At 44.6% G+C, this 14,473-nt stretch overlaps 1 protein-coding gene across 5 annotated transcripts in view; it reads left to right on the top strand.

Moving 5' to 3' along the window:
• The first annotated feature begins 335 nt into the window (after positions 1–335).
• The window catches only part of GDA (guanine deaminase), an 86,965-nt gene continuing 72,827 nt past the window's right edge, over positions 336–14,473 (top strand). Inside the window, exon 1 of one of the 5 annotated variants that reach the window (XM_053293714.1) lies at positions 336–575. Coding sequence is in view for 3 of the 5 variants with exons in the window: in XM_053293712.1 (XP_053149687.1) it covers positions 645–956 (312 nt within the window). In the remaining 2 variants the exon portion in view is untranslated. The other 4 variants (XM_053293712.1, XM_053293711.1, XM_053293715.1 and 1 more) reach the window with 4 other exon arrangements.

Genomic DNA, 14,473 nt, shown 5'->3' with positions numbered 1-14,473 from the left:
GTGGAATAAAAATGTATGAATATATAATCCAAGAAAAGAGAACAGATCTTTCACCTCATCTCCTGTTAGGAGTGAAGGCAGACCAGTTGAAGAGGGAAGTGTGGGGAGCTTGTATACCACCACCACCACCCCGTCCCCGGTTCTTGGGCAGTGGGTCTCGACAAGGCACCCCCACTGGCTGACACAACTATGACAGCGTGTGGGAAAAGCGGGAGGCGTGTAAATTTGATTCAGGATCGGGCTCATCAGCTCCAGTATTCCCTAGTGATAACTGCTTCGTGAGGATCTTGATTCCTACGTCTGACTTTTTCTTTCCAAAGGAAGCTGTTTGATGCCATTTGCGGGCGGCAATGCTTCCCTGACTATATGTGGTAAAAAGGTTTTAGTGGGTTTTTTTTTTGTTTTGTTTTTTGTTCTTAAGCATTGCAGAAAGGGCTGAGTGAGTCAGAGACGCGTTGCACCTCCTGAGCTCAATAGGACCCGCTGAGGAGAAGGGAGCGCGGGCTCTCTCGGATGAAGCAGGACAATCTGTAGAGTTGCGGATTCCACCGAGCAGAAAGAAGAGATGGAGGAGGGTAGGGAGCCTGCCAGTGCTTGAAACCACACCCCAAAGGGGGACAGTCTTTGGGTGGGGGGGTGGAGAGATGCTGACAGGTGCCGTGGGAGCTGTTCTTGGCACAGGAGGAGGAAGGACTCTGGGGAGCAGCAACAGCAGCAGCAGGCGGCAGGGTGTGCAGCCACCTGCACCGCAAGGGAGGTCGAGAGCAGCAGCTGCAACAGGCACCCCTGGTGACCCTCCCGCGCTTTGCCCCGTCCAGCCAGAGGCGCGCGCAATGTGCTCCCCTCACGCTTCGCCGCTCGCGCACATCTTCAAAGGGACCTTCGCGCACGCCAGCTGGTCCTCTCCTATGGATATTCTGCAAGGCCACCTTTTGGGGGTTGAGGAGAACGGGAAGGTGAGCCCTGGAAAGTGGGGGTGGGTGGCGCGAGGGAGAGGGGCGCGCCGGAGGTGGCAGCAGTTGCTGCCTCCTCTGGCATGTGGGCGCCTGGAGGCTGAGCTCCTCCAAACACGAGGGCGTGGGTGGCATCGAGGCTGAGCGGGGGTGGGGGGAAGAATCCGCAGAAGGAACCTGGCTGGGCGTGCGGGGGAAGTTTTGGGACGGGGGACGACAGGGAGGGAGCCGGGCCTGAGGGAGACGTGTGAGAGGAGAGTAGGTTATTTAACACCCACTCGCTTGGAAGAGGCAAGAGTTGCTAACTGCTGGCTGGGTGGGAAAAGTAGAGCAGTGTGGAAACACCGAGAAAAAAATGGGGTAAGCGGTGTAAGTAAGTGTCTTATATAAGAGGGGTTGGGTTGTAGGTATGATCTAGGAGAAATGGGAGGCGGAGCTTGCGTTAAACAGTAGTCCAGGAAGCTCTTTGGAGGTTAGTTCGATTAGACTGTCCCACATGCAAAAAGATCACAGGTTGTGTGGAGGCTTGTGCCTAGATGCTCCATATAGCCTTGATCTATTTATTTGTATGGCATATTTGAGTCTCTGAATGATGCTAGAAAAGTCTCTATAGTATTAGAATATTTTAGTGAATCATGGTGAGTGGGATAGTCCTGGAAGGCATTCATATTATTTTAGGGTAGGTCACAATGCATTGTGTGTGTTGACTATCTAAAATGTAGGAAACAATAAAACATGGGAAAGTGTTGTAGAAATGAGAAATAATTGTTGCTGCTCCCTGATCCTCTATTACAGATTGCTAATATGGATTAGAAATCCTACGAGGTACATAAGAATTGAAATTATGGAGCACTTGTGACCCTCTTATTAATGCTGTTTTTATAGTCATATAAGACAAGTAATTATCATGAGTGGACTAATCTATATTAGCAGTTACTTAAATATGCACTAAGGGTTTGTGAGTACTTTCTGCCAAAGAGTATGAAGAGCTGATAGTGTTGGTATATCAACTGTAGGGAATAAATTACCCCTTGTAATACTATAGTTTGAGTATCTGTGAGAGGAACTGGGGTGTCTTGGAGAGCAATACAAATGGATGTTTGTGTGAAGTAGTGTGAATAGGACAATAGTGCTGAAAGTATGTGTGTGTTGTGTGTGTGGTTTATTATAGGGTATAAGATGCAATCAGTGAATTTCTGGGTATTTTTTTTTGACATATATCAGAACTGGCCTGCTAATGGGGTGTGATCAAGTGTCTCAGAAGGCAGATTGGCAGAAATGCTAGCTTTGGGGTGGTGAGGGTACGTGTGCAGATGCAGTGAGCACCTTTGCCTGCTGCCTCTATCCACCACTGTCAGCATCAAATCCAAGGTCAAGGGAAGGGGGTTGGGGCTAATTTCAGAGGATACTAGATATAAGGTACAAATAATGGACATGAGAAAAGGGGAAGGCTCACAGGATACTAGTCCTAGGGTATCCAGACACTGGATATGAGACCTGTGAAAGGAACTGATTGCAAAAGGATATGAAATGGAGGAGCAAACCACAAGCAGCACACTGAATACAAACACTGTGTATTTACTCACACTAGCTCAAGTGCAAGTCTGGTAACACGAAGTCATAGAATTTCCATTTCCCCCTGAATGTACATAGATTACCCTGCTCATTGGGCAAAGAGGCACCTTTCAAAGTGGTGATTATATTTAGTAGGGGGAGAACAGCTGACCCTATTCAACCCCAGCACAGCTTCAGTGGGTGTTGCTGGTATCTACTTTGTGTTTCATTCTAGACCAGGGATTCTCAGTGTTGGGTCCCCAGATGTTATTGGACTTCAGCTCCCATAATCCCCAGCCCCAGTGGCCCTTGGTTGGGGATTATGGGAGTTGAAGTCCAACAACATCTGGAGACCCAGGGTTGAGAACCTCTGTTCTAGACTGTGACCCATTTGGGGACAGGGAACCATCTTCTTCTTCTTTCTCTATTTAAAGCATGTTGAGAACTTTTTCTTGTTGAAAATCAGTATAGAATTAACAGTAATAGTAGTAATAAATCAACCAAAAATAGCACAGTGACAGTTTGTTATAATGCCTATTTCTTATCAAGCACTTTCACACACATTTTATATGCCTTAAGTTGCCAACTAATTTTATTAAATTAACCTTGTTATGAAGTTAATCTTACTCTCTGAGCCCATTCTCATGATTAGAGAATGGGCTCTAAAGGGGCGAGGGGAGAAAGCTATGAAATTGTTACCTCCCCTACACATGAACAGCCCTCCTTCTTTGGGTAGGCAAATCACCTGCCCAGATGAGCACCAGCTGCTGCCGGTAGCTTCAAGGGTCAGGGTGCTGGGACACATCCACCCCTCCCCTCGCCGGGAGCTCCAATAATGCACTGCGTGAGTGCACCGTGCATTATGGGGATCACTCTCCCCTCCCCGAGTCTGTTAGCCCGTGACTGCAAGCAGCCGCAGCTGACAGACGATCCCAAAAATGAGGTTAAGGGAGCGCTTGCTCCCTTAACCTCATTTCACAGGGTGGCTTCATAGGCGGGCTTGCTGCTGTGGTGCCACTGGGATTGGGCTCAATCCTGGCAGTACACACACACACACACACACACACACACACACACACACCCGGGCTGGGCTCCCTTAGCCCAATTTTGCATGTGCTTGTGAATACCCTCATTGGACTGGGTCTCACGATCAGTGAGACCCGGTTTAGGGCACTGAGCAGGAAGAGTGGGCTAAGCCCGCTCTCCCCGCTTACGAGAGGGCAGGGAGCCCTGGGTGGCCGGATCAGCCGCCCACACGATGTCCGGCTCCGAGACGGAGACGGCGGGGGCTGGGGAGCTCAGGGCCTGCGTTGCCCCCGGAACCCCCAGTATGCCCTGTGTGAGCGCACAGGCCATACTGGGGAGACCCCCAAGCTGGGAGGCTGCTTTTAAACCTCCTGGCCGGGGTCTACCCACGAGTAGCCATGGTGCGGAGCCACGCTGCGGCTACTCACGAGCAGATAGCCTGGGTTTGCGGAGCGCTCGGAGCAGGTTAGCCGCTCCAGAACCACCGGGCTCGGCTGCGAGCCTGGTGGTTCTTACGATCACAAAAATCGGGCTAGGACTAGCCTGATTTTTGTGATCGTAAGAATAGCCCCATTGTCTCACTTCCTGGAGAATTTGGGTGAACCCAATTACAAGAAGGGGATTCAGCAGACATGAATATGAGGTGTGAATGGTTATGAAACATCTTTTTGGATATTTGGACTCCGAGTGGTGGAGAGGAGAAGAGACATGATATATCTTTGGGCCGATCGGGAAGGCCACCCCACTGTTGTCTGACCAGTCTGAACTATAGAAATTAGGCTTTTAGGTGCCCAGGTTAGAAGTACATTCCACCTTTAAGATATACTTACTGCTCAAGTGAAGAACAACAACCAGCTCTCTGACAAGCAAGGACCCCGAGTCTCTCCTTGGTATCTGGTCAGCATCATAGTGAGAGACAGTGAAACATAGTGCGTAAGAATAGCTTCATAACAGGGTTAAATCTGATGTTAGTTGGCAACTTAAGGCATTAAAGGTGGCCCTTTGCTGCACTGCCTCAGGCATTGGGAGGGGCAGGCTTGGGTTAACTGTGACATATATACTGACAACATGTATTTGAAATACTGGTGCTTGTGGATAGACCATTTATATAAGGCCCATTCACATGTTATGTTCAACAGTCGTATGAGTGTGCAGTGTACATAGGTACAGATCTGTACATAGGTACAGTCATTCACATGTTATGTTGAATGCAGGTATAAAAGGACAAAATTATTAAACATATAGAACAGGCTTTGCTGAAGGATAACTCACTAAGCTTTTGGAATTGTTTGAGAGTATCAACAAGCATGAGGATAAAAGTGTTCCCATTGACATAGCATATTTGGACTTCTAAAAAACTTTCCCAAAGTTCCCCATCAAAGGCTCTTGAGCAAACTTAGTAATCATGAGTTAAGAGGACAGGTTCAATTGTGGATTAGTAACTGGTTGAAAGACAAGAAACAGAAGGTAGGAATAAATGGGCAGTTTGGACAATGTAGAGAAGTAAGAAGTGGGGTCCCTCAGGGATCTGTATTGGAACCAGTGCTCTTTAACTTATTTATAAATGATCTAGAAGTTGGGGTAAGCAGCAAGGTGGCCAAATTTGCAGACGACACCAAACTATTTAGGGTAGTGAAATCCAAAACAGATTGTGAGGAACTCCAAAAGGATCTCTCCAAACTGGGTGAGTGGGCTACAAAATGGCAAATGCAGTTCAATGTATGCAAGTAAAAAATGATGCATAAAAAACCCAACGTCACATATACCCTGAGGGGGTCTGAGTGACTGCGAGATCTTGGGGTTGTGGTGGACAGCTCATTAAAAGCGTTGACAGTGAGATGAATCTCATGATCATTGAGACTCACCTTTAGGGGGTTTGCAGGGAGAGCAGGCTTAGCCCGCTCTCCCTGCAGACAATCACCCGTGGAGCCCTGGGCGGCCGGATTGGCCACTCACATGACTGCCACCTCCATCATGGAGCTGGTGGGGGCTGCAAGGATCAGGGGCCACGTGGCCCCCAGAAGTTCCAGGATGCCCCACGCAAGTGTACGGGGCATCCTGGACAGACCACCTAGGGTCGGGAGGCTTATTTCAGCCTCCTGGCAGGGGTCTCCTTGTGTGTTGCCACAGTGTGGAGCCACGCCGTAGCAACACACGATCCAAAAGATGGGGTTAGCAGAGCCTTCGCTCCGCTAACCTTGGCTAAGGGGAGGGGGAATTTGGATGGTTTGCTGCCAGGAGCCGCACGGCTCCTGTGGCAGCAGACGATCAGCAAAATGTGGGCTAGGCTCCCTTAGCCCGCTTTTTGCTGATTGTAAGAATCTCTTCCTCCTGCAGCAGCTGTGAAAAGGGCAGTTTAACATTCCATGCCAGAGATAATTCAGAAGGGGATTGAAAATAAAACTGCTAATATTATAATGTCCTTATACAAATTTATGGTGCGGCCAACATTTGGAGTACTGCGTACAGTTCTGGTCTCCGTATCTTAAAAAGGACATTGTAGAACTAGATGAGGTGCAGAGGAGGGCAACCAAGATGATCAGGGGCCTGGAGCACCTTCCTTATGAAGCAAGGCTACAGCATCTGGGGCTTTTTAGTCTGGAAAAGAGTTGACTAAGGGGAAACCTGATAGAGGTGTATACAATTATGCATGGAGTAGAGAGAGTGGACAGAGAGAAATGTTTCTCCCTCTCTCACAATACTAGAACCCAGGTCATCCCATGAAACTGATTGTCAGGATATTTAGGACCAGCAAAAGAAAGTACTTTTTCACACAGTGCATAATTACTTTATGGAAATCTCTGCCATGGGATGTGTTGATGACCAGTAGCTTGGGTGGCTTTTAAAGGAGCTTAGACAAATTCATGAAGGACAGGTCTATCAATGGCTTGTAGTCTGGTGGTAAAAGGCCACTTCCAGCCTCAGGCAAGACGCCTCTAAATATCAGTTGCAGGGGAGCCATAGCAGGAGAGAGGACATGCCTTCAGCTCTTGCCTGTAGGGTTGTAAGAGGTATTTGGTGCGTCACTGTGGGAAACAAGATGTGGACTAGATAGGCATTGGACCTGATCCAGCAGGGCTGTTCTTGTATTCTTATGCTACCATGCATTCGAAGGGCCTTTATGCAGATTCACTTTTTAAATGAACTCAGGTATAGTCATTCATGCAAACACATGTACAAGTGTACAGACATCTCTACACTCGTACCGCATAATGTCTGAATCAGGTTATAGGCTTTGTACATTTGATATATGGTGTATCTCATGCTATTTATAATGCTAGAAAAGTATACTAGTGGATCTAAGGTGAAGCACTGTTTCTTAAAAGTAGCTAAGGTGTGCACTGTTTTTTGGCATATTTATGCCTGTGAAGATCTGAAAAATAAGTGTTGCTGTTATGGTATTAATGTCCAGCTAATTGATCCTATGCTCTAAATAGTCATATTCTTTCTTGAGGTTCTTTCCTATGATTCAGTGGCAGATCTTACGGCTTACATAATATGTGGTCACCAGATTGTCTATTTACATCAAAGAAGAGGTCATTTCAACCATACTTGTAAATAACTGTTCATGGTGAGAGGTTGCCCACCTCTTCCTTTTTCTCACCCACATTGTTCAAACTTCAAGTAGCACATTAACTTTATTTGGTCACTGACATGATGCTTAGTTTCCACTAGGTCTTGCGGCACCAGTAAGATAATGGTAACATTCATAGTGCTGGCGCTGGTTCTCTACAGCAGTGCCACTGCTTGCGGGTCTGAAGCACAAGCACCTCAAGTTCTAACAGAGATGTTAGGACTGCACATCATGTCGGCCAATGTTATTTCCTAGTCTGTATAAAAACAACGGAAAATCACTTCATGCACACCTTTTCACAGTTGCTCCATTGGTTCTTCGAGTTTATACCTCCACTAGTTGATCCAGCAAGCATCATTTTTGCTAAACCATTAGATACACAGTATTGTGCAAAGCTTGCAGGTGTTGTTGCTTTGGCCATCTGGCCTTATATATTCTTAGAGCCAGTAATGGTGGCCTAATTGGATGTTCATTTAACAAGTTGTGCAATTAGATGTTCCTTTCCACATCTATTTTTAAATATACAGTTAAAAGCTTAATGCAATGTATTATTGTACAAACTAATATTTTCAAATATGTGCAGAGCACTCATGATTGCAGAGACTAATAAATGTGTTTGGCATAGCAACAGCATCTGCTTTTTACTCTTAATGCTATAGACCATTTAACATAGTTCCTTTCTTCCTTACTATATTGCCTTGTGCTTTGTTTCTGCCACATGGATAATATTGTAAAGGTTAGTTTACAAAGTTGAATTTCTTTATTCTCTCTGCTGAACTGGAGTAAGAATCAGCAACAGGCAGCCCAAAAACAGCCTTAAGAGGTACAGTGTGTGTGCCACTTGATTACTGGTTGCTACTGTAACCAGAAAAGTAGTGTGGAGAGACTGACACTTACTGATGATCCACTTTGGTGAGAATTGTCTTCATTGTCTTTTGAAAAGTGGTCCTCTAGCAAATCTAGAGCCAGCTGTTTGGGATGGAGAAGAGAGTGAAGGGAAAAGGCTGTTCTAGGGTGTGGGGTTTCAGAAGTGAGTTTCAGAAGTGAATCCCTGAGATGACTGTGCTAAGGGTAGGTATTTATTATTATTATTATTATTATTATTATTATTATTATTATTATTATTAATTTTTTTTTTACATTTATATCCCGCTCTTCCTCCAAGGAGCCCAGAGCGGTGTACTACATACTTGAGTTTCTCCTCACAACAACCCTGTGAAGTAGGTTAGGCTGAGAGAGAAGTGACTGGCCCAGAGTGGATCAGCAAGCCCAGCTCAAGCATTGCGATATCATTGCCAAAGGGAATAATTGATGCTACTGCTGCCACCACATTTATGTCTTTTGTATGCTGTGGGAAGCGATTTTCCAAATTGCAGCCCTTTTCACCTGCTATACAAGTGAATGGAGCAAGGGAGAGGAACTGCAGCTGAGAAAATCAGGGGGAAGGAACACATTTGCTCCTATCTCAAAGCCTCTTATCCTAAATGCCTAGAGTAGAGTTGGATATTGCTTTTCCCTTGCTTGTTTTCTAGAGTAGCATGAATTCCATCATCCCAGGCAGCTGCTTGTACCACTGGTTGAGTTGGGTTGTGCTGGCCTTGTTCTTCACCTAGAGCCTGTGTCATGAGAGAAGGTCCTGAAAGGTGCCTTACTTTGTCTCTAATGATAAAATGGCTCTAACAACTGGGACTCCAAGGAAAACTTCCTGTTTTCAATTGAAATCACTTGGGCTTACTTAACATTCATCTGGATTTTGGGGTGGATTTTAGGGGTGTCCCCAGAACAGGTTTCTGTGGTTCAGTTTGAATTTGAAACAAATTCAAACTACACTGTGAATTCAAGAACCGGTTCAAATTTGAACTGAGCCAGTGGTTGGTTCGAATGAACTGGTTCACCTATAGGGAATAATGGGGGAATAGAAATAGCCCATTATTCCCCATGGATTGCACCTAGGGACACCAAAGGCGGTTGGGTGGTAGGTCATGATGGGTGCTACCTACCATCTAACTTGCAAAACAATTGGGTAATCAGGTGATTTTAAATGATTTAAAAAAAAAAATTCTGGGTCAGTAGGTCCACCCTAACTTAGCAACATTTTGACTGAGTACACCTGACCTTGAAATGCAGATTGCAGACAGAGAAGACCACCAGAGAGAAACTTCTAGTTCAGCCACATTGCAATACCAATGCAGAATCAGATTGCAGAGCAGAGTCACCAGACCAGAGCAGTGAATGAAGCACAAGGCTAAACATGGAACACACAGCAGTCACCAAGAAATCTCACAGACAGAGAACTGCCACTGTCCATTTCCCACCATCTCATCTCATCTCACAAACAAACAAACAAACAAACAAACAAACAAACAAACAAACAAACAAACCCAACCACCACAACTCATGTAAGGTAGGCACCTTGCATGTCAGGCGGCTCATGATCTGGGGTTTGGCTACACAAGGAGGCGAGTCTCACAATCGGTGAGACTCGCTGGAGGGGGTTCTGCGGGGAGGGTGGGCTTGGCCCACTTTCCCCACAGATGATCCAGGCTGCAGCCCTGGGCGGCTGGATTGGCCGCCCACATGACTGCCGGCTCCGTCAGGGAGCCAGCGGGGGCTGCAGGGATCGGGGGCCACACAGCCCCCAGAAGTTCCAGGATGCCCTGCGTGAGTGTGCGGGGCATTCTGGAGAGACTCCCAGGGCCGGGAGGCTTGTTTCAGCCTCCCGGCGGGGGTTTCCTCATGTGTTGCCGTGGCACGGAGCCATGCTGTGGAAACACACGATTGAAGAGATGGGGTTAGTGGAGCGTTCACTCCGCTAACCTCATCTAAGGGGAGGGCTAGTTAAGTGGGTTATCCGCTTTGAGGTGGTTCTCACACTCGCCAAAAAGCGGGCTAGGCTCCCTTAGCCCACTTTTGGCCGATCGTGAGAATCGCCTCAAGGACTCATACATGTTATCTGGTGACCTGCATACACTAATGAATTCTTACAGATCAAGTATCGGAGATAAAATATTCTTATTACCTCACATCAAACTAAATACATGGATTGGCATCTAAACTAACAAAATCTTTACGCAATACAGAAAATTGCGCTGCAAAATAAAATCATGTAACTGTGCTAAATTGCAGGGTTTTTCAGAACTGTGCTTTTGTGGTCTTGAGTAAAAGTTCCCTGCAAAACATATGAAGCATGCCACAGATTGTTCACTGTGTTGCACTAGCACAAACATGTTTGCACGAGCGCCACACTCATTTCAAACACAAACTCCAGACTTAATGCAACAGCCTTGCACAAGTGCAACTTGATTTTGCAACTGCTGCTTTAATTTGGATATCAGCGAAGGCTTTTTAGTGGAATCAGTTCACATGTTCAGCTGTGAAGCATCAAGTGATGAATAGTGATGAATAACCAATGATAAGACATCAAACAATGTTGTATATGCACTTTTATTAGCCTACTTTCCAGTAGGCTTATGAGATCACCTGGCTTTCTCTGTGTATGCGTGCGTGTGTGCGTGTGCGCGTATCCATGTGTTCCGCCCACCCCCCCTCAACTTAGCAACACCTGGACCAATATGAACTAAATCGGATACAGTTGTAGGGACACCTCAATGGCGTAATTTGTGATGATGTCATCCACCCCGTTCCAAGATGGTGAGCGCATGAAATTTTGAAGCTGAAGAGGGCTAACTTGTGAACTGCCTAACCGATTTGAACCAAATTTGCTGCAGCTGTAGGGACACATAGGGATGCCCAAATGGCATGCTGTGTGTTGATGTCATCCCCTCCAGTTCAAGATGATGGCCACATGAACATCTGAGGCGCAAGCGGGCTAATCTGTGGATTGCCTAACCCATTCGAACCAAATTGGGTACAGTTGCAGTGAGTGACATACAGGGACACTGCAATGGCATAGTTTGTGATGATGTCATCCACACTGATTCAAGATGGTGGACGTGTAGACTTTGGAGGCACAAGTGGGCTATCTTGTGATCTGCTTAACCGATTTGAACCAAATATACTACAACTGTAGGGACACATAGGGTCACCTTAATGGCATAGATTGTGACAATGTCATCCAACCCAATTCAAGATGGCGGACATGTAAACTTTCGATGCACAAGTGCACTCACTTGTAGACAGTCTAACAGATTTGAATCAAATTTGCTACAGCTGTATTGACACATAGAGATGTCCCAATGGTGTAGATTTTGATGATGTCATCTACCATGATCCAAGATGGTGGATGTGTGAACTTTTGAGGCACAAGTGCACTAACTTGAGGACTGTCTAACTGATTTGAACCAAATTTGGTACAGTTGTTGTGAGTGATAGACAGGGACACCTCAATGGTGTAGTTTGTAATGATGTCATCTACCCTGTTCCAAGATGGTGGACTCATGAACTTTTGAGGCACAAGAGATCTAACTTGTGGAACCCCATTTGAACCTATTATCATTATTATCATTATCATTATCATTTATTTATTTATTTACATTTTAGATCCCACTCTTCCTCCAAGGATCCCAGAGCGGTGTACTACATACTTAAGTTTCTCCTCACAACAACCCTGTGAAGTAGGTTAGGCTGAGAGAGAAGTGACTGGCCCAGAGTCACCCAGCAAGTACCATGGCTGAATGGGGATTTGAACTCGGGTCTCCCTGGCCTAGTCCAGCACTCTAACCAGACAGTGAAAGGAAAGTAGGCTGTTTAGTTCTTACTAGAACAACTTCTTAGTTTAATGTTCACAAAACAGAGTTAGGTAGTGTACAAAAAAACCCAGAAAATCTGTCCCTGATCACAGTTTACCTTTTCACAATTTGTTTTTAATAATGTTGATCTTCTTTCTTTACTATCTGTATGATGCCTTTCTAACTAAAATGACATCTTGATGCACTGATTATATGGCATTTTGCTACTGCAGCACTGAGCTATTTCAAAAATACCTTGCTATGAATACTGTATAGGCAGCTCCTCTTCCATGACAACAAGTCTGTTTCCAACACTTGCCATCTGGTGTTACATGTTTGTCTTTCTTACACTTATTCTAGTTAGCTAGTTTGTGTTCAATAAGTGGCATTACTCACTCTCCTTCCAGTTTGACTTTAGCATCTCTGTGGCATTTCTTTTATTGCTCATCAGAAGATCTGAGTATTAAGGCACATGCATCTGTTAAGTAATTGGGTAGTGTGGATGCATATGCCAAAACATGTCACTTCAAATTTTAAAAAAACACCACAGAGAGCTGTTGCCTTGGATGAACCATTAGTAGATAGTTACACAGGTTCTATTTATTATAATCAGCAGCAAATATTTATAGTTCAATTAGTTAAAACAAGGTTTAGTAAGTTCAAGATCATGCATGATCAAGGAAAAATATACCTTGAAAAGATAAATACAAATTGGACCTGTCAATAAATTTAATATTTTAAAACTAAATCCCAATGCAAATGTTTCTTATTGATGCTTTTCATACATGGTAACCACTGAAGGGTCCTCCCTTCAGTGCATTTGTAGGATTAACTTCCAACCTTATAAATAAGCTTGCACTTTCTACAGAGACCACACAATGAGCAACCATTTTTTCTCACTTGTTACAAGACAGTGCTCTCAAGCAAGATTTTTTTTTTAACTCAAATATACTACAGGATGCAAAGTCCATTTGGACCCTCCTGTACAAAGCCACATCCAACCCTTGATCTGAGCATTTGATGCACCACAAATGCTTTATTAACGTCTGGGTCTCTTAAAATAGGATCTGAGTTGAGTTTTCCTTTAAGACAATCAAAGCCTTCTTCATAGGCCTCAGTCCAATGGGCTTTTTATGGTAAGTATATTTCACACAGATCAGTTAAAATAGCAGCAATATTACTGAACTGTACTATAAATCTTTGAAAATATCCTGTCAGCCCAAGGAAGGATTGGACCGGCTTTTTAGTGGCAGACATAGATTGTTTCAGGATAGCTTCAATTTTAGATGTTTCTTGCAATATAAATCCATCACTGACTCAATATCCCTAGATAAACAACTTGTCCTAGCGCTGTTTGGTATTTGGGGGCTTTGGTATTAAATCCAGCATCTTGAATTTGCTGTAAAAATTTACTCACATGCTGTAAGTGTTCTTTCCAGGTTAAGCTGAAGGTGGCAATACCATTTATAGGCTGAAGCTAAAGCAAAGTCTCCAAATCAACTCCCCATATTAAAAAAAGGGGTGGGGGGCAAGAGTTTCACTGAGTACTTCATGATAAGTGTACAGCACATGTTAGTAGACAGTAGGGTAGGACAAGCGTCCAAGTTCAGGAGCTGTGTGTGCTCCCATTTTGTGATGGTGTGATCATAAAAAGCAAGATAGGGAGTGTGGGAAGTGATTGTGTGTGAGGCTCGTGATGGGTAGGACAGCTCTGTCCTATATGGCAGCTGGACCCAGTTGTTTAATGAAGTAGGAGCAGGGTGTAACTATAATAGGGCAAGGGGAGATGGTTGTCTCAGGAGCCCCTGCCTCGCGGGGGGGGTAGAGACATGTCTCCCTCATCCAACGCCCACTTGAGCTTCCTTGAATATGTATTTTAAAATTTTTAGAGGAAGGCGGTAGCAGGGGGGACACATTTTAAAATTTTGTCTCTGGGCCCACTCCAACCTTGTTATGCCCCTGGGTAGGAGTAAAACCCAGCAGGAGCCTCGCAGATGATCAATTGCCCCACCTCTTGCTTTGCTTTTTATGAGCACATGATCACAAAATGGGAGAGCACACAGATCCCAAACAAATAACCATTGTACGAACTAGCCTACTATTTCTCATCCTATTAAAATTTTTTTTTGCAACACATAAGTTTTGATTATATGCCCCAGAGTCCCATTAAAATGTATCAGAAGACCACTGCCTTCTGATAATAAACCAAGTTCCTGGGTAGATGTTTCTGAAACCATCTCAGGTGCTGAATTGGTGATAGAGTGTTCTTGTATTGGAGTTGGAATGAAGCTGTGGCTGAGATGTGTTTCCACCAGTGCCCATAGATGTCATCTATGGACGCCCATGCTTTTAATTAATATTGCGAACGCCCATGCTTTTAATTAATATTGTTTTAATGGTTTTAATGCTGTTTTAAAATATTCTTTAAAGAGTGTTAAATTGTTGTAATGTTTTTAATATTTTGTTTTAACTAATGTTTTACTTTCTGTTTTTATTTTTTTGTAAACCTCCCAGAGACGTAGGTTTTGGGTGGTATAAAATATATTAATAAATAAAATAAATAAAAATATTAATGATATTTACCTGGTCGAAGTGCCTTTCCTCAATAGGTAGTTAGTTTGGAGTGAGGTGTAGTAATAGTTCTAAACTTGTTGCACGCATGCCCCCATGCCTGAGCA

This window comes from Hemicordylus capensis, chromosome 2, assembly GCF_027244095.1.
Source record: "Hemicordylus capensis ecotype Gifberg chromosome 2, rHemCap1.1.pri, whole genome shotgun sequence".
Classification (NCBI taxonomy): domain Eukaryota; kingdom Metazoa; phylum Chordata; class Lepidosauria; order Squamata; family Cordylidae; genus Hemicordylus; species Hemicordylus capensis.
Note: the sequence above shows the minus strand (reverse complement) of the source record. Positions and strands in the feature narration are given on the sequence as shown.